General features: G+C 36.4%; 2 protein-coding genes across 16 annotated transcripts; both read left to right on the top strand.

Moving 5' to 3' along the window:
* Nucleotides 1-3,492: 3,492 nt before the first annotated feature.
* Nucleotides 3,493-10,465, top strand: LOC147566840 (PKS-NRPS hybrid synthetase cheA-like). Of its 14 annotated transcripts, none has more exons than XM_086653386.1 (8): nt 3,508-3,839; nt 3,953-4,076; nt 5,210-5,330; nt 6,532-6,686; nt 6,938-7,042; nt 7,123-8,582; nt 8,676-8,945; nt 10,222-10,465. In XM_086653386.1, exons 4-7 carry the CDS (start codon nt 6,570-6,572, stop codon nt 8,932-8,934), a joined length of 1,941 nt encoding a protein of 646 aa, XP_086509512.1. In that variant the 5' UTR covers nt 3,508-3,839; nt 3,953-4,076; nt 5,210-5,330; nt 6,532-6,569; the 3' UTR covers nt 8,935-8,945; nt 10,222-10,465. The 14 variants fall into 14 exon arrangements, with proteins under 14 accessions (XP_086509514.1, XP_086509512.1, XP_086509520.1 ...); XM_086653389.1 differs by having other exon boundaries at nt 3,646-3,839; nt 6,483-6,686; XM_086653390.1 differs by having other exon boundaries at nt 3,672-3,839; nt 6,455-6,686.
* Nucleotides 10,466-12,650: 2,185 nt separating this feature from the next.
* On the top strand, nt 12,651-18,328 carry LOC147566839 (PKS-NRPS hybrid synthetase cheA-like). Of its 2 annotated transcripts, none has more exons than XM_086653411.1 (6): nt 12,651-13,039; nt 13,453-13,568; nt 13,914-14,024; nt 14,116-15,575; nt 15,666-15,928; nt 17,561-18,328. In XM_086653411.1, the coding sequence occupies exons 2-5, from the start codon at nt 13,458-13,460 to the stop codon at nt 15,922-15,924; spliced, it is 1,941 nt and encodes a 646-aa protein (XP_086509537.1). In that variant the 5' UTR covers nt 12,651-13,039; nt 13,453-13,457; the 3' UTR covers nt 15,925-15,928; nt 17,561-18,328. The 2 variants fall into 2 exon arrangements, with proteins under 2 accessions (XP_086509537.1, XP_086509538.1); XM_086653412.1 differs by having other exon boundaries at nt 12,899-13,301.
* Nucleotides 18,329-20,919: the final 2,591 nt, after the last annotated feature.

Below are 20,919 nucleotides of genomic sequence, written 5' to 3'. Positions count from 1 at the left end.
GTAAGATGTTATTATTACTGAATGATATATATGTGTATTTTTTATACAAATTATACGTACTTTATCATTGATATCAAATACATATTACAGATGTGCATACATTATTAAAAATTTATCCAACATTACTCTACCTTTTCATACCTGCAAAGATGCCACGACAAGCGTATAAAGCTTCTCTTAACCTTTTCATACTTTCCAACATTACGTATAATTGCGTAATTTCTGAAGCAGTACATGTAGTTTATAGCAAATTACACATATTTGTGTTATATAACAGTGTCAATGTGATTCAAACTAAAATACTATATATCTCCAACACATGTTGAAGTTGATCAAACATTATGGATAATTTATTCATTGTTTAATGTCGTTTATGATAAATTATAAATTTTTCTTACTAATGTATATGTTTTTTTCCTTGTAGTAAACCAACACTGATGGAATTTCCTACAGAATCATCACATAAACTATAGAAGTATAAATTACGATGAAGAAGATTGTTTCTATGATCATGTTTGGACAACGGAGTCTTATGTGCAGGGGCGAGCCCACATAGGGACCCATGGGGTCACGTGCCCCCACGGCCCAAACGTGAGCTTCCTTTCCTATATGCATTATTAAATTTTAGTGCATTATTAAATTTGAGTGCCTATATAAATAGTTTTGGTCACTAATGCAGATTCATATCCCAGCCCAATAGTTGACAAAAAAATTCCGGCTCTTTTCAATCGCACATTCATTTGGCTACCCAACCAATACTTCACTATTTTACCCTCATCATTCAAATCCATACAAAACCTCTTAGCCACCAGTCCACCACTATGTTAAGTCTTAGGGTTTTTTCTTAGTTTTATGTTTGGTAGCTTTATTTCTTTGGATTGGGACAACTTATATAGGATAGTGGAGTTCATTTTTTTGGTTCTCATCCCATTCCAATTCACTTAGTCTTTTATACATTAGGATTTATAGTAAGCCCAGTTATACAAAACATTAGTTATTGATGTTACCCATTTTTTCTTGAATGCATTTAAGGTTTTTCATAGGTTTAAAAGACATTTGACGATGCAATGAAGGTATGTGATATATTAAAAATGCTTTTAATATTATGAGTCGAGAATAGAAATTTAATTTTGCTATATTTCTTAATTTTTCAAAAATCATTATGAGACATTTTGAGCAAAAAGTACTTGTGAATCGTAGCCACAATGTAACAAGCCTAGTTCGATTAGAATTGCAAGAAAACACAATATAGATGAGAATTATGATGCTATTGGTGTGCCATCACCATCAACAAAACAAATAAATTGTTCATGAAATGCAAATAACACAATTGACTTTACAAACCTTCTCGCAGATTTTGGATGCCGAATTCAAATTCTATATATTTATCCTAATATTAGATATCAAGTTTGAAGAGCGTATCTACTTGAAAGGCCTTATCAAATTCGAAATCGTACGTATCCTACGACAAATGTTGGAAAAAAGCACGAAAGTTTAGTCCTGCATCGTTTAGTGAATATGCTAATGGATTAGAATATAATATATTTAAAGATGTTGAAATTTGTTTGATTTTTGTATTAACTACCCTTAAACTGTGCCCCCAACAAAAAAAAGTTCTGGCCTCGCCACTGCTTATGTGAAGACTTACAAGGAACATATAAGCTCCGCCCCTAACTTTGCTGAACCACGTACATTTGATGAAGAGTAAAAAACACTACCATCTTTGATTCGTTGTAGACCTGGAAGACCAAAGACAGTAAGGATCGAGAGCTCGGGCAACATTCCTACAGAGTTTGTTTTTAAGTTACCTAGTCTACTATGTTCTTTTCATTTACAATAAAACACAGATTATTGTTCAATAAAATTTCATTTCAGTAGTACAAAGGTTGTGTATTTACTATACAGTATACATAATTTATGATAAATCACATACTTTGTAACAAAAAATATGATTTCAGATTTACATTTCCTAACATGTTACCATAATTTATGGTACATAATGGACATGTACGCATAAAAAACAAGTAATTTATGTCAGAAAATAATCTAAGTATTCAATGGTACATAACGGGCATGACACATACATATGATAAATTACGTTGTATACATGACAAATGATGGTTTCCTCGTCATAAATAACACATAATTTACGAACTTGTTTCATAATTTGTATTCGATGTGTGTTTATGTATGAGTAAAAACGAAAGTTAAGTGAGAGAAAGTTGATATATATGTTTTGAATATTAACCCCCAAATCACGCTAATTGATCTCATAAAATATACTCTTTCCAAATCTGAAAGTTAAGTGAGAGAAAGTGATATATAGATTTGGTTTCCAAATCTGAAAGGATCAGAGAGAAAATCTGTTTTGGAAAATATCCGTTTTTCAAATCTGTTTTGTAAAATATCCTTGTTCCATTACTTCCTATTAAAACCCCCAAATCACGTCCAAATCTTGCCTTTCCAGATTCTTTCTGCCCCCAAATTAAAAACCCGTGAAATATAAAGGTGGAACATTGACGGGACTCTGTTTTAGAAAGTGAGGGTTTTTATGTCCATATGGTAAAAGGACTAAAAATTCATTTTTTGGGAAGATTGGATCCTAAACCATTTTTGAACATTATTTTGGACTATATACTCATGGACCCTTTTTTTTTTGTTGAAAAAAATTACTGTAGTCAATTTAGTTTGATAAATCAATTACGAAGTTTTATAGTAATTCCTTACGGATACTTCCCTAACTCAATCACACTTGGACCTCTAAATCCCCCCACTATTAGGTGAAGAAAGGTATCCACTCTCATTTGGGTGCTCTCTCTCCTCACTTGATTTGGAAGTTCAGAAGAATAATAACATCCACACTTGCAGTGGTTATTAGATTGCTATTACCCCTCCACCTCCTATAGACTCTCACAGTAATGGAATTTAGGTAAATTATAAGACTATATTACGAGTAACCAACTTCAAATTAATTAACAATTAGAATTAGTATCTAGCTCGGCGTGCAACATAGGGCATCCCAAGGACAAAGCTCGACAAAGGGTGAATGTGAAGCTACAAAAAGTTGCTCAATTCACCCCCAACGTGGGAAACCGAAGAGGCACGTGGTAGCCACTTGAGGCCATAAAAATCAAAAAGCTCACAGCCTATGCTCGACACTTGGGGAAGCATCCCCGAAGATGCACGAGTTGCTGGGGAAGCTCTATAGGCACCGGGCCAAATAAAGTGAAACTGCAGCACCTCGGAAGCTTTTTTGGCGCAGTAGGATGGCGAAGCACACGTCGTGGGAGTTGAAGAAGCAACACCCGACACACGACGTGCGCAAGTTCGAAGTGGCACGAAGTGTGGCGCAAGCGTGTTGAATGGAGTTCTCACGCACAATGTGTCGACCGAGGTTGTCCCACGTCACTCCAATATATTGGACTGGTAGTCTTTGGTAAGCCTATTTTATATGTTAGCGATATATAGGTCATCTAATTTATAGGATCGGACAAGCATATCAGATCCAGACTTTCGATTTTTGTTAATGTTTGAGGTGTTCTAAATCATCTACAGACTCTTGGCCTAGAGGTAAGCTCTTAAGTAAGCTCTCAAGTCACCAGGTACTAAATCTACAAATAGCACATATTTTAGGTGGTTATCTGCAATCAGAAAAAATTAAGGATCTTTTTACCAAACAATAGAAACGCAGGAATCAAAATGTAATTTACAAGGTAATAAAAACTCAAACCCAAGATCTTCCATGGCTGCTCCTGGGGCTTTCCGGATGGGATTTTGGGGGTTTTAAGTAAGAGAAATGGAGAAAAGAGGATGTTAGGGTGATTTGGAGAAATCTTAAGGTATCCTGAAGGAAGTTATTTTAAATCTTTGGTAGAAATTCTTACTTTCTCTCACTAACTTGAGAAAATCCTGGTTTGAGTTTTAATGGACCTTTTGACTTCGAATTTTGTAGAAATTGTTGCATGGGGAAGAAATTGAAAGGGGCCATCAAAGGAGAAGCTAATCTTAGTCTCAATCATCTAAATTAAGGTAAATCTCTAACTTGATGATGATATTACTTAATCATGGATTTTAGGGTTTTCATAATTATGAATTTTTTTGGGGATTATGATTAGTAAGAATGTTATGTTACTCTTGTCGAGATACTGTGAGTATAGGTGGGTAGCCTATTGTTGATTTTGATGAATATATATATATATATATATATATATATATATATATATATATATATATATATATATATATGATTTGGGTATAAATTGATATTGTTTGGGTTATATATTGGAATTGGGAACGCGGCCGGTAGTAGAACACTTAGAATTGAATGTTGAAATGCTAAGGATAGAGATGCTATGTTAAGTATAGAGGCTTTTAGTGTTTAATTTGCAAATGCAGTTCGATTGAGCTGAAACAAGGGACTGCACAATGCAGTATTCTTTCGAGTAATTTTGGGACTTCTAGAGTACCCGGACAGACTTTCCAGTAGCAAGAAAGTTGTAGATCAGGATTTCAACTCTCCGAAAAGGTATAATACCGGTTATTTGAATCTCGGATGAGAAAGTTATGGTCGTTAGAACACATCACACTGGAAAGATACACTGCTGCATACCTTTGTGTTCCGAAGATGTTGTACTTGAAATTAGGAGAAACCAATAAACAGAAAAGCACTAGAAATAAAATAATCGTTGCAACCGTGTAACAAGGGACTGGAAAGGATCAAAGACGAGAGAGTTTGCTAAGTTTTGTCCCAGCCATTGGAAGAGTTTGTGAGCAATGTGTCATTTTATTTAATCCATCAGTTTTGTCCCAGCCATGTAGTAATGGTATTTGATTTTATTAATGATATATTTTATCGAACTTGATTTTAGTCGGTATAGCAAATTATTTTTTAGTAGTAAGGTAAAAAGATATAAATGTATTCGATCACTTCTACCATTTTCACCACCTTTGCAAGTTAAATAAGAAGCGAGGGAAAAACGACAAAAATGAGGCGTAAGTATGATGCGGTACACCTATATTTGCCTCAAGGCATGTACATCAATGCATATTTTATGTGCTTTTTTAAATATTTGTGTTACACAATGAATATAAAGATGCTTAAATTGTTTTACTATGATCTGAGGAAGACTCTTGGACTGTTTTTACTATGATTTCTAAAAATACTTGGGGATTTTATTCATGTACCCTACCTATAATTGTCCCATGTCAGTTTGACTGCAAGAAGAAACGGTTGCCAAAAGTTCAGTCGACACAGCTCCTTCGCAAAACAGAAGGTCTAGCCTTCTATTCCCTCTTCTTCTTCCCAAGTCCATCGATCAGGCAACGACCAAGTCTCTCCCTCTCTTCTCTTATCGACGATGCTAATTTTCGATTTTATCATAAATGCTGTTTCCATGCGTTCTATTGATGATCTTAATGGTTGCCATGTAGTAAAATTCAAACATGAGAAAGTTATTGTTCTTTCTTAGGTGAAATTCCTCGTTATACTATTCGCTACAACTCTAGCAATGCGCAGCAATTAATTTCCCTAGGGTTCCTGCAAACAATCTTTCCCTCTGTAACAAGTAACAAATAAATTTCAATCTTAAATCATCTCCAATGCAAAACTTCAAAAAAGTCAAATTGTCCTATGTGTCAAGTCTCAATTGAGATTCTCTATCCTAGATGTCACTATTGAGATCCTCAATTTAAAAGACATCTCCAATGCAATACTCTAAAAACTTCAAAATTACTTAGGTGTCATTTCCTAGATGGGTAATTTTGTATTTAATATTGAGTAGTTGGAGATCCTCAATAGAAATCTCAAATATTGAGTTTCTTCTTGAGACATCATAGAATTAAATGTTGTCACGTCATCTTAAGATCCAAAATTGTTTGTTAAAATCTCAAGAAGTCTTACTGTATGACAAACATAAGGTTTGGAATTACTAGGGTTTCTTTGACCAGGTAGGAGTTGTTGGACATTATGAGTTTTAGACTTTTAGGTTTATGTTTGGATCTAGCACCTAGGTTATCGTATCACTTATGTTGCAATTTACTGGATTGGTTTTAATTTTCTCCCCGCAGATCTATTAGTATTGTTGTGTGGCTGAATCTGTTTTGGTATTAGTTTTATTTTGATCACCAAATTTTGTTTCTATAATTTGGTATATGGCATTTTTGTTTACGAACTTATCATATGTTGAGATTTGGCAATTTGGAATTTCTTCTAGATAAGCCTTTTACGGATACATTTCTTCCTTCCAGTTCTTCATTGATTTATGTGCTCGGAAGTGTCACCTGTAGTGTTATTGTCATATTTCTCTTATTAATTTATCTCTTCTGGATACAATATTTGGAAGTTGAATTTTCCTTCTTGCAACCGTTTTGTTGCAAATCCAAGTCAAGGTTTTTTTTTCGATAACGAAGATGACCATCACCTTTCTTTGACCTAATAAGTAGTTAAATTGTGAAGTAGAGAAGGTAACCGAACTTTTGAACAGCTACAACCATCCAAAGTAATTGTTTCCCGCACTTCGCTTATTCCACAAGGTTCCGTCACCAACAGTCAATGAAATACGCTTTCAGAGATGGAGGACGAAGACATTGTTGAAGCTTCACCATCAATGGAGGGCATTGCTTCCAAAGATTCTTTTTCAGTAGTTAATCCTGATCGAGCTAAAGACATACAATCAAACACATCTGAGGTACAAGAACTTGCCATTTATCTTTTTGCCCTTGGCTTTAGTATTTCATTTTCGGGAAAATTGTAAAGCCCAGATCGAAAACAACCACTTTCAGTCGTATCTGGGGATAATAGTCGACTAACTGAGGTAGCTATTATAACATATTCAGTATGAACTATTATTGGCCGGTTTTCATTTTTACATTTACTTAGGCTTAATTGACTACTATTTCTTTTCTGATTTTCCGTTTGTGCTCACCTTATACACTGAAGGTGGATGAAATGCACGTCGAGCATCTTGCTGTAGGTGGATGTAGTTCAGAGGACACAGTTGTAGTTAATGAAATAGACTGGAGCAAAGAATTCGAGACGGACATTGTATGAATTTCTCTTCTTGCTTAAGTTAAGTATGTAGTTTTACCAAGTCATTTAACTCATCGGTTTTATGCTTAACATAGGAATTCGAATCACGAGATGCAGTTCTCCAATGGTGCCAAGAGGTTGGAAGAAAGAACAACATGGTACTTGTTATTTCATCTTCCAGGACTACCCAAATAGGTAAGGGGTCATCAATTGGTATCTCATGCGAAAGACGTGGTTCCTACTATAGCCACAGGCTAAAGAGCGAGCGGTTTGTGACCGATACTAATAAAAGGAGAAGGGCTAACGGAAGAAAACAATGTGGATGTCGTTTTAAATTGAAAGGTACATGTAGAGTAGCTAATAAATGGAAGGTTTCTGTAACATGCGGTGTCCACAATCACACGCTTCCGGATTCACTGACTGGAAATTCGTATTATGGTCGCTTGAAAAAAGAAGAAGAAGACTTAGTAGTGAATTTGGCTACTGGTGGTCTTACTCCACGACAAATACTCGAGGCCTTAAAGGAAAACAACAAGGAAAACTTTTCTACAATGAGAACCATATACAACACCAAAGCTAGATTAAAAGTGTCTGACATGCAAGGGATGCCATGCTTGGAACAATTAATGGCCTTCTTGACACAGCATCACTACCTGAAGTATAATAGGAAGGATCCTGAGTCTGGTGAAATGATAGATATATTTTGGACCCATCCAGAGGCTACTCTGTTGACCCAGTGTTTTCCATCAGTGTTAATTATTGATTGCATCAGTAAGACTAATCAGTTCAAGATGCCTCTCTTTCACATCATAGGTATGACTTCTACAGCTAGATCTTTTTCCATGGCATATGCACTTCTAAAGATGGAAACAGAAGAGCACTATGCTTGGGCATTGACTCAGTTGAAGAGAATATATAGGCCCCATGACCCTCCGTCTGTCTTCGTCACACATGGAGAGATTGAATTGATAAAAGGAATCAATGTGGTATTTCCAGGAGTGAGTATTATCATCTGCATGTCGCACATAGATAGCCAGATACATGACAACTGTAGGAAGTCATTTGACAATGAAGAAGAATGGGAAAGATTCTTTTCTGATTGGAAGCATGTTTGCCACGCAGAGACAGAAATTGACTATAGTGAGGCTCTTAGTAACTTTGTTATGAGGTGGGTAGGCAGTCATGGGATGTGCGTCACATACGCATGTGAAAAGTGGTTCATTCAGAAAGAGAAATTTGTACGTGCATGGACAAATAAAACAAAGCACTATGGGAATACCACGTCGAAAAGACCAGAGGGTGAGCATGCTAATACGAAAGCGTGGTTGGATACTTCACATGGTACCTTTCTAGCTTGTTTTAAGGGAATGCATAAGATGTTTGAAGAAGAATATATGAAAATCAAGGCCTCTTTTGAGAAGAGCCTGACACAGGTTAAGCAAGCTCACATTGTCTCTTCTTTTAAGGATATAAGACTCCATGTCTCACAGAAAGCAATGGACATCATAGTGGATGAGATGAAGAAGAATGTCGGCACTAATTCAGCGGCTTGTAGGTATGTAATATGATTCAAAATCAAATCCTTAAGAACCTTACCACATGTATTAATATAGTATTATTAATAATTCTTGGTATTGTCCCATTGCAGGTGTGCATTTCGCGCGACACACGGTCTACCATGTGCCCACGAGTTAGCTCAATATGCCCAAGACTGTAGGCCTATCCCGATCTCTAGCATCGACCCGCATTGGAAGCAGTTATCTTTTGTCCCTATATTAGAAAATCGAGTGAATTTTGATTTCCTTCCTGAGTTGCAATTATTGCGACAAAGATGGATAGAAGCTTCAGAAGTAGAAAAAAGGTCACTCGTCGACAAGATGAGAGAGCTTGCAACTCCCACCCGTTGAAGAGACCTATGGTAAGTATAATACTTTGTATTCTATTATCCCGTTCGTGATGTTTTTTTTATTTGTTCTAGTAGTATGGAAGCTTTAGAACAATTTTAACTTAGTTACAAAATTAAACCAGAAAGCAACAAAATAAAGAACATGAGCAACCAATTCTGGTTTGTAACTTGAATCTCGATGAACTACAATTGTTCCCAATATATGTAGTGGTCGATCACTACTAGGGCTTCAGAAGTTAACAGACGAATAAGCTGTTCCAACTAGAATCAAATAAATATTCAAATGGAAAATGTGTCAATCTATTCTAAATCTCTTAAAAGAATATTAAGTACTTTACCTCTAATCGGAATGTGAAATTCCTATTTACGGGAGAAACATTTACTTCTTAGAGCTTTTAGTTACTATCTGACTCAACATAGGGAACTCTAGAACTTATGAATTAACTATTAAGCACGCCTGAAATATAAGAATCAGTTAAGAAGACAATTAACAAATAAGTGATGACTGTTTGTTCTGCTTGGATTGTTTCTGCTGAGCTTATGGTGGGCTAGGCTTGCACATTTACATGGAGTCGTATGCTTCAACTGCATGCTCCAAGCCCAGTAAGCAATGAAATTGGACAGAAGCGCAACTATAATCTGAGAAGAGGTGTTGTGTGGCTCTGTCATTTAGGTGGTTCATAGTGAAACAACACTCTTTGGAGCTTGAATAGAAAGACACGACTTTTATTTTGACTAAAAAACATGTGGGTTGTGTTTGGATCAAACCTTTAACATGATGAATTCGATAAGGCATGTGAAAGTATGTTTTTGATGATAGAAGTTTTTACGGGTTTTGTCGAAACTTCTATCCATGAGAAGTAGCAGGTAAAGAGCGGCTAATTCTCGTTTGCTCTAATTATTTATGTTGATGTTGTGGTACCGCTAAGTAGTAGTTGGCTCGAGCCTATGTACTTGTTGTGAGGAGTGAATGTAATATATCAGTTATACGTTATTAATTTTCCTATTTTTCTTTTCCGAATGAGTTAAGAACCCAATCTCATTCTGAATATGACTTGCTAATATTTGGTTCTATTTGTATTTGGTACTATTCATAATTCGGGTCATATCTTGATTGAGGAAACAGGATGCATACATTCTCAGATATTAAAACCCACATACTTCTCTTCCTCTTGTAAAATGGTTACCGTACGATCTCCCATTGAAAATACCTTGAAGAATTACTATTGGATCTAATGTAACACGATCAAATTATAAGTCTGTTTTTTATTTAATTTGTTTCATGCAGATATAGCTTCTTCCATGTTGAGAAAGAAAAGGAATGTGAAATAGTGTTCAAGATCATATTTGAATCTTCAGCAGCAGTTCTTCAGCAGCTTATCTATGGTTCTGTAGTTAGGGGGACTCTTGTGTATTTTTATAAAATTTCAATATCTTTGGGTATAGCTTCTCGACTAAGAACATATTTTGGGTTGATTTTGTTGTTTATTGCTTCATCTTCTGATTAATTTTATGCAGAACGTTGTATCTAATGGTTAGACTCAGGCAGGCCAAAAATCATTAAACCCGTGCACAAAGTCTGTCGACAAGTAGTCCATCTTAAAAATGTAACTTCAAAAAACAAAATTATACAAAGAAGGTTGTCCTCATTGATGAAATCATGAAATTTCCATAATCCACCTAAAACTTCACATAAGATCAATTATGGTTCATAAAAAATGGGTAGTAAGTCTATGTTTTTGAATCTCTAATTTTTCCTCGTGCAAATACACAAATGCGTTACTACTGTGTTTATTATTTAGTGAAGGTGTAGATACTAGATAGATATCAGAGCAAGTTTGTTTTTTTACGCAACACAAACTTAGTTGCGTAAAATTAAACACTAAAAGGTATAGGGTTATTTGCGTTTTGTTTATGTAATTCAAAGTATCTTAACCATAAGAATAATTACGAAGATCTAGCACTGCTATTTCTCCCATAGTAGTTCAAAAATCATTTGAAGTTAGGTAACAAGTCCAAAATAATGATGCCAGTAGTAATAGCAGATTCAAAGAAGCAAGACACAACAAAAGATCTCTAAGGGTCTGTAGTGCACCAGCAAGGCAGCAAGGAGAAGCATCAATGCATCACTGCAGCAACCAACATGACATCAAGTGCAAGGGCAATCAGTAAATACAACAAGGGCACCAGGGCATCAAGTCACCAAGACAGCCTGACCATCAAGCCAAAGGCAGCAAGGCTAGGCCAGCACAGTAAAAAGATATAAATAGTAAGCACATTCAACGAAAAGAGCAACGCAACGAATAAAGCAAGAAGATGGTCCTGATTTTTAGATGCAAGAAATGTAGCTGATTCATCAATCATTCCAAAAGTACAAGAAATGTTCACTAGCAAAGTGAAGAACAAAAAAGTTAGAAAAAAACAACAAGGCAAGGCGGAAGGCCAAGATAAACTAAGAAATCAGAGAAGTAATAAAAGATATACTAGAACAAGATAAAAGAAATAAAGAACAATAACCAAACAATTGACTAGAGAAACCAAAAATTTCAAAACAAGAGAGAAGTAAGACAACACGAAGTGTCAAAGAATTGAAACCATATAGTATTGTGAGAGACTCGGTCGGGGCTTAGGGTTAGGCTATGGTTGCTTACATTCAAAGGGAATTGAAACCGAAAAACTTTTGTATTCGATTAAAGATGAATTGAAACAAGAGTGAACAAAATAGTGAAGCCTTGAAGACACAAGAGATGAAGTTAAGCCTCGAGCCCTCGACCCTAAAAAACGCAACATGGAATGAGAGAATCCTCCATGGTTGAAGAAGGCTTCAAGCAAGGCAATGGTAAGGGACCGTAATGTGTCATGTCAGTGAAGAAAGAGAAGAGAGTTGGTTGCCGGTGAAGACCAATGAATGAAATTTTCCGAAACGTTTCCTAAATTTAGATTAAGTGCACGAAATCACTTACAACTATTTCCTGCATAGTTTCCAATGACATGATGGAAATTTTGAACGAATTTTCGACCGGCATGATGGAACTTTCCACCGACATGATGGAAGCTAGCAAAAAATCTGGAGAAACTAAAACTAAAGACATACATTCCTTCATATTTTTCATCTTCAATTTCTTCTTCGTTTCTCATAGATATCTCTTGATTTTTATGTTATGTTCTTAACGTTTTTTAAATCTATTTGAGTAACTTACACGGACTTAACTGCCTAAATTGATTTTATCTTAGTAACACCCCTGATATAATTGTATTCGACGATACCTTCTTAAACTAACAAAGTTTGTTCACTATTAACTATCATCAGTAAAAATGTTATCTTTTGGTTGTTATTTTCAACAAGTTATGCAATTTACTCCAGACGTAATTGTGTAATGGTTAATACCCCCTCAAACTAACATATTTTACTCATCCGTTATATACATCATTTTTATGCTTCATTATGAAATAATAATCTTGTTATATACAATTGCATCGTACTTATATCGTTTTCAAGGATTCGTACAATTTCCACACTAGCCGGAATATTTCTGAACGTTTCCATTTGGGGACTGACCGAAATTTCCCGCTACTGAAGGGTGAACAAAATTTTGGTGAACAGAAATCAAATCAAATCAGAGAGGCTAAGAAAAGAGGAAGAGAGTCAAGAAAAGAGTCAGCCGTTCTGATTTCAAGGATTAATATAACAGTTCTCGAAATCTTACGACTATCATTAACCCTAAAGATCTTAAAGTAATCTAAACTAGCGGGAGGGCTTGGGTGGTACATCAGATAGGCACCTATCCCCACATCCGTCAGCTTAGGATCTATTGGGCAGGCGGGGTTTGACCGATTCGGTCACTGGACGCCCACGGACCCCTCGGACCCCTCGGATGCAAGCGGTCGTTGGCAGGTCCCGTGCTACCGGGCCAAAATCCCACCCTTCTTGAGAGGTAACAACCCACGCAAATATTGACCTTTACCCTTTACCCTCTCTGCTCTCCCCTTCATAATTTTCTCCCCATATTCATCCACACAAAATATTGCCCTTTACCCTCTTTGCTCTCCCGTTCTGACGACATCGATCCACCACCTTCCCCCAACCAGCCATAGCCAAACTGCTAGTAAGTCTCTCTCTCTCTCTCTCTTACAGATGATGTTAATGGCCGATTTTGCGATACATATAACTTCATGGCTTATCTTGATGATGATGTTAGCAGTGGACATTTAGTAAAAATCTATGCATGAAAACTGATGATCTTTCGTAGATGAAACCTTTTCTTGATAGTATTTCATTCCCCATGTGGGATTTTTAAATACATAAGAGTTTTAGGTTTCTTCAGTAATCTAGGTTTTAGACTTGTTCAACTATAATTCTAGGTTCAGGTAAACACACCTTATCAAATTTTGTTTTTCTATTTGTTGTTTGTGTGTTAGTTTTGATTCAAAAATGGCAGCTTTTATGGAATTGATGAAACTGCTTTAGTATTTGTTGAGAATTTGGTTTTAAACACTTGATTTTTCTATGATCAACAAGCTTGAATGATGGAGGAGGACGAAGAAACACCATCAATGGAGGATATTTCTTCCAAAGATTCTTTTTCAACATTTGCTTCAGACCCAGTTACAGACATACAATCCAACAGAACTGAGGTAACGTCGCTTGCCATTTCCGTGTTTCCATTCTCTTTAGCATTTCATTTCCGAAAAATTTGTATAAAACGGAGCCGTTAAACAACTGCATAGGGTTTTTGAGTGTGATAAAATCGGCTGATTTGGATACGACTGCTATCAGTTGTAGGCTAGTCTTCACTATTTGATGCATCGAGGGCAACAATGGCACTATTGGTTTTATTAAACTTGTGTCGTAACGAGTTAACTACTAATGGTGTTTGTCTTCCTGTGGTCAATAATTTAATAGTGAATGTGATCCTTTTTGGGTTATCATAAATCGTTAATGTTTTTTATCCCTTGCTGCGCATCTTATCTATGCTAAAGGTGGATGAAATGCCACTCCAAGTTCTTGGTGGAAATGTTACTGTTTCTGGAGACCCCAGTCCGTCCGCGGTTAATGGAACAGATTGGAGCAAAGAGTTCGAGACAGACATGGTATGGTATTTTGGTTCTCTCGCTTTTCTTAAGTATGTAGTTGTTCAAATGTCGTCTAAGTTCTAACCCGTTGTTTTTATGTTTAATGTAGGAATTTGAGTCGAGAGCAGAAGTTATTCAGTGGTGCCAAGAGGTTGGAAAAAAGTATAACATGGTACTTATTATTTCTTCTTCTAGGAATAAACGAGAAGGTAAGGGGTCATCAGTAGATATATCATGTGACAGACGTGGTTCCTACTATAGGCACACGAAAAAGAGCGAGCGTTCACAGGCTTATAATCCTAAAAGGAAAAGATCTCTTGATAGGAAACAATGTGGATGCCCTTTTAAGTTGAGAAGTACATGTAGAGGAGTCAATAAATGGACTCTTTCTGTGAAATGTGGGATCCACAATCACACGCTTCCGGAAACGCTAGCAGGACATGCATATATGGCTCGGTTGAAAAAAGAAGAGGAAGATTTAGTAGAGAAGTTAACCTACGGTGGTGTTCAGCCTCTTCAAATACTGGCTGCCTTGAAGGAAATTAACAAGGACAATCATTCTACATTGCAAACCATATACAATTGTAGAGCTAGAGTAAGATTTTGTAGCATGGAAGGAAGGACAGGCATGCAACAGCTGATAACATTGTTGGCGAAGTATGACTATCTTGAGTATAATAGAAGGGATTACGAGACTGATGAGGTGATAGATGTATTTTGGAGCCATCCAGAGGCTATTATGCTAGCCCAATGTTTTGCGTCAGTGTTAATTATCGATTGTACCAATAAGACTAATTCGTTCAAGATGCCTCTGTTTCATGTAGTTGGTATGACTTCTACATCCATTTTTTTTACTGTGGCGTATGCATTTTTGAAGATGGACGATGAAGAGCACTATGCTTGGGCATTGACCCACTTGAAGAACATATATAAGCCCAATAACCTTCCCTCTGTATTCGTCACAAATGGAGAGTCTGCACTCATAAATGCGATTGAGATAGTATTTCCAAGAGTGAGCAAAATCGTGTGCACGTCGCACATAGATATGACCATACATGAAAATTGCAGGAAGTCATTTGACAATGAGCAAATATGGGAAAAGTTCTTTTCGGATTGGAAACATGTTTGCAATGCAGACACAGATAATGAATATAGTGAGGCTCTTACTAACTTTGTCTTGAGGTGGGTAGGTAGTCATGGGGCATGTGTGACATATATATGCGAAACATGGTTCGTTCAGAAAGAGAAATTTGCTCGTGCATGGATAAATAAAATAAAACATTATGGAATCACCACGCCAAAAAAAGCTGAGGCCGAGCTTGCTAAAGCGAAGGTGTGGTTAGGTAATTCACATGGCACCTTTCTAAGTTGTTATGAAAGGATGCATAAGATGTTTGAAGACGAACACATCGAGATCAATGCCTCTTTTACGAAGAGCTTGACTTCAGTTAGGAAAACTCACTACATATCTCCATTTAAAGATCTAGGAAACCATGTTTCACAAAGAGCTATGGACTATATAGTGGATGAGATGAAGAAGATGGGCTCAATTGATGCGGCCTCGTGTAGGTGTGTAATAAAATCTAAGTCCGTAACATCTTTATTAGTGTAGCATTTTCACTGACGTGACGTGTAAAACTTGATATTGTATCAATGCAGATGTGTACTTCGCGCAACACATGGTCTACCATGTGCCCACGAGTTAGTTCAATATACTCAGGAGAGTAGGCCTATTCCTCTCTCTGCCATTGACCCACAGTGGAAGCAGTTATGTTCTATACCGACTATGGAAGACCGTGTTGGTTTTGATTTTCTTCCCGAGTTGCAGTTAATGAGACAAAGATGGATAGAAGGTTCAGAAGAAGAACGGAGGTCACTTGTTGAGGAGATGAAGGAGCTTGGAACTCCTATTTGTTGAAGAGGTATTCATGGTTGAAGTTTAATACCTTGAACTTTGTTATTGCTATATTAGTACTTAGTATTTCTTATCGTTATTTTTCTCTGTTTCGGTTCAAAGATATAAAGTTGTGTTAAACAAAACTCGTGAGCAGTTGACAGTCAGGGATACATTTGCCTTGGATTTGTCAAACCAATTGTACCTGGGTCTAAGGTTGATCAATTCAAGTAGCCTACTTTACTAGAAAGCTACTTGCATTACAAACTCATTAATCTAGGATATTCTATAATTAGTTGGTCTTAATCAAAAGCTACAAGCAGGAGTATTTGAGAAGGTTTGGCATTTGTGCTAAGTTATCATAGGTTATAAATTGGTTCATGAAGATCTAACTTTTGTAGTTACTCTTAGCTCTTGTCCGGTAAACTCTTACGCTAAATTATTCTTTTCACTGTAGGTGTTAATAACCTGAGTTATCGGTTCAACTTTAGGACTGTCTATGCCTTGACTATCGTCTAAATCAATATAATGAACTTCTAAGCCCAATTTAATATTTCTAATGTTTTGTTTAGTTTACATCAATTTTGGGTTAAATTCTAAGACTATTTTTTTCCCCTTTGTTCCTATATGTTTTTTTTAACATGATATATACGAGATTGTCAAATTGGTTTATTTCTTGGGAATATGGGTTCACGATTATGATTTGTAATGCCCTAGGCCTAGTTTCATTAAAATTGAGGATTACCTGTTACATCACATGTTAATGTTGTATAGGTGGAGGTTGGGAGTATAAATTCATTTTTTCGTTGTGCATGAATGAAGAGTCCGTTAGGCTTGATAATTACCAGTTTGTCTAACTCCTAAAGTAATAAATCCCTTTTTCTTTTTTAGTAGTAAAATTGCGTAGTCTGACCTATACATAATTCCTAAGGTTGAATTCTGATAATTCAAGTAAGAATAGCGAGTTGAAATATGACTTTTAAGAGGGACTTTCTTTGATCTGTTCTTATTGTTTCTTTACCTTGACTGTGGTTCTGGGTAGTTTGTACTGAAATAACACTCTTGGTACTTGAGTGGAACTGTGGAAGTACATGACCAGCAGCTAATTTTCTAATATTAAATACTTATAAATTTTGTTGGATTAAACCTTTTATAAGGTTTGTAAAAGTACTTAAATGATAGAAATTACTAGGGATAGTTCATAAAAACTACTATTTATGACAAGTAGCAGCCAAGAACGTTTTACTACGATTATGTATAACAACTTAGGTCGATGTTGTGGTAAACCCCAGAGTAGGGGTTTGCTCAAGCTTGTGTGCAATTTGCCATCTGAGTGAATTAGATGTTTCAATTATTATTCCTACTATCCCATGTTTGTTTTCATTCTCTTTAAACCAAATTTCAGTTTATATATGATATATGACTTATTTATTTATTTTTTGAATATTGGTTGTTTGTTATTTGGGTCTCATATTGATGGTGAAACAGTACATAAGTTTTTAACTGTGTAAACCTACCTACTTCACTTCATTGTGAACTGCTCCATTTGTTTAATTGTCTCAACCTTGTTCAAAACCTAGACGAAATATACTGCATTTATTAGTTTCATTCTTGCATGAACAAATTAAAAATCTGCTGACATATGCTTCATTACATGCAGATTTCATTGATGTTTGACGAGGAGAAGTAAAGTTGATGTGGTGGCGGTATCATTCGGCAACAACTTCTTTTTCTTCCAAGAGAGTGAAGTTACTACAAAATTGATCATGGAGTTGGAATAGTTGATGGCTAGATCAAGAACACCCTATCGACCTACACAAAATTGCTCTTCTTCATCTCGCAGAGAGGTATTGATCATCAAACTCGACAGCCACCGACCTTTTCCTATACAGGATTATGTGATATACTATGATCTTTTGTAAATATCAACTCAACATCATTCCTTCACCATCAGAAACTTCAGCAGCAGTGTCGGTGCAGTTAGTGAATTTCATGAACCATATGATGTACCAAAAGTGAAAAGTATAGGTCAATATCCATGCCTAATATTTGAATCACTTCCCTGATTAGGTATTTATCTTTTTTATTCCAGTCATTTACTAGACAAGGTTTAGGGTTGATTCATGTGATTCCGATGTGAATAGGAGACAGTTGCCATGGAAGTGCCCTAACCCACTCGGCCTACAAGTCTCAGCAGACCGTAACATGTTTTATTTGTGTTTTCTTCTTGATTATCATGTACCCTTCTAAGATTTAGGAGTTTGTATTCTCTTGGTTATTTATACTCTTATTAGAACTGCATGGAAGATTTTACTGTTCGTTAATTACAGAACTCTAGTTAAGTTTCTGTCTATGATTATCCGAAAATTTTCCTGAAACTTATCGGCAATGACTTGCATGATATTATAATCATATTTTGTTCTGAAAATGATTCAAGTGCAATGGTAATGTTTTCTTGATGCTTTCGCTGTCCTTCCCTTCGGTGAGTTTTGTTACCCATCATCTTCTCTTTTATTTTATTTTATCAAAAATCGATAGATCTAAAAATGACCATTCAGAATCTTTTAGTAGTTCACCTGCGACATTCACCGACATCGTCGACCACTCAACTACACTAAGTGGTCCTATCGAGTGTTATATTCTCCATTGTGTTGGTTTTATTTCATCTTTAAAGAGTAAAATACTGTGGATGAAGAGAGATAAAAACAAGTTGGGAGGTACAGTATTTTATGGGCTATTCAACTGAACATTACCCACGCGCATGTAGAAAGTGACAATCAAACATTAATTATGTTCATCAACGGACAAAGTGTTGGGCTTCATTGGCAATCTAAAAGAATCATGCAACAAGTGAAGGACCTCAAAGACAAATTCACTAGTATAATCTTCACCTTTGTTCCCAGAAATGGCAATGCTCAAGCGGATGCACTCGGGAAATGGGGTCGTAGAAATGGACATAGGAATATTTGGAATTCTGTACCTTCTTTTATTTCCGGTTTACTCTAGAGACCGTGTAAGGCTTTGTTGCTTTAATTTAAGTTTATTTCATCAAAAAAAAAAAGTTGGGAGGTACAGTGGCACTTCAGGACTAAATTTTGGGCATAATGGGTTCTCAAAAGAGGTATATGAACTTTTTCTAACCCACTGTATCATGTTCCGAGTGAGTTACATATAGTTTTTCATGAAAAAATGGTAGGTCATGTAACTGTCTTTCGATTAATACCGACATCCTTTACATCTTACCGTTCAGACTCCACCAAATGGAAATGCCGAGGATTGTTGGAGACCGTACCGTGTAGGTGTTCATGATGTCTATTTCATTTCTTTTAGAGTCACCGACTACGTTACTCCCCAACAGTTAATTCATTCAGACATAGCCCAGATAGACCTAAAGTGACTTACGTCGAGATAATGAAATTATGTTTCTTTAAGACATTTTACACCACCGTAACAGTAGCAATAGTTGGGTTTATGTCTCTTAGGATTCAACGACTTTTTTTCAGGTTGTGATGGTACTTCACGGTACTGAAAGCGGGCGGACCTTCTTGAGCAATACGAACACTTTGACTTCACCTTCTAAGACTCCTGACTAGATTTCTTTGATAACTCCAGACTTTTGACTTGGTTTTTAGATAACTCATGACTTGGTTTTGAGATAATTCCGAACTTCGGTTTTGTCTTCTAGACAAACTCGAATGCTTCAGACTCCTAGTTCTAGATTCGATCCATAACTCTTGATTTTAGAAGCTAGATACACTAGAATGCTCTTGATTATAGCTTCTGGGTATATTGAAATGTTATCAGTTTCATATTTTAGACATACTAGAATGTTCTCGATTTCATGCTTTTGATTTTTATCTTCTTAATAAAGACTAATATTACAGATACACTTGGATGCTTAATGAATTTAGAAGAGAAAGAGAAATGAAATGAAATCCTTCTAATATTCCACTAAGGTGCTATTCTAAATACACTAGGATGCTCCTGAATTTTCCCTTCGAGTTGATAATCTTGACTTACAAGAATTTAGTGCTCTTAGTACTAAAAGCAAGCACCGGAATGAATTGGAATTCATCTTGGTTGTGTTTGTAAGTTTCTTTGGTGTATTGGAACAGGCGACTTAGGCCGTTAGATCTAAAGAAAAAGCGCCGAGCGAACGCCATCCGTTTGATCTAACATACATACCGAAGCTGTCCCGAAGAGATGAGAAAGCAACAATTGATCTAGACGCTTCGACCTTCTTGAAGGTTTCGCAAAACACCAAACAAATGAACGTGAGTCGTTCGATGTTCTTGCGCGAACGATCTAATCGTTTTCTTCTTTGCCAACCTCACCCTGAACTAACTCTCGTGCTTTACAAACTGGTCACCATCTTAACCTCTTTGCCAAACTCACCCTGAATTAACTCTCATGCTTCACAAATTGGTCACCATCTTAACAGACCCCAATTGATTTAACAGTTCTTATCCTAACTTCAAACTTAAATGTCTCTTCATTCGGGATCGATTAGGGTGCTTTTTGGCTCTAAACTCTAAAATTCGGCGAGACGAACACAATGACATAGTCTGTGTCTGAGTTTGATGATTCTAACCGAACCCAAATCAGCTATGTAAAGGGGGGGGGGGGGGGGGGCAAGGTTTCCCGTATCGGTTTGTTTTGTATGTACAATCACGCATTAACACCGTGTGGAAGCACTCCAGCAATTGGATAGATTCCGAGTGTGGCCAAAATAAGTTAGTAATCTCCCCTGTTTCATTCTTCATTGAATGCCAATAAACATAATTGTGTTGCACTAACAACTTCATCAGTTGTTGCATAGGAGTTCTACCTTCTTATTGACTATGGCGGATTCGTATCCTTTCGTTGTATATGGAGTGGGGTGGGGGGGGGGGGGGGGGGGGGGGGGGGTGGGGGAATGTAGAATGTTTGCAACTTCAATGTCATAGAAAATAATAATAGGTTATATTTGTAATTACCTAATCAATCACACTCCAAATATCTTCCTTCTGAATTGATCTA

The sequence above is a fragment of the Eschscholzia californica genome, unplaced genomic scaffold (genome assembly GCF_041429995.1).
Source record: "Eschscholzia californica isolate CP2 unplaced genomic scaffold, dmEscCali1.0.p SCAF_1, whole genome shotgun sequence".
NCBI classification, from domain to species: Eukaryota; Viridiplantae; Streptophyta; class Magnoliopsida; order Ranunculales; family Papaveraceae; genus Eschscholzia; species Eschscholzia californica.
The sequence above is the reverse complement of the archived record's forward strand: the minus strand, read 5'-3'. Positions and strand labels throughout refer to the sequence as shown.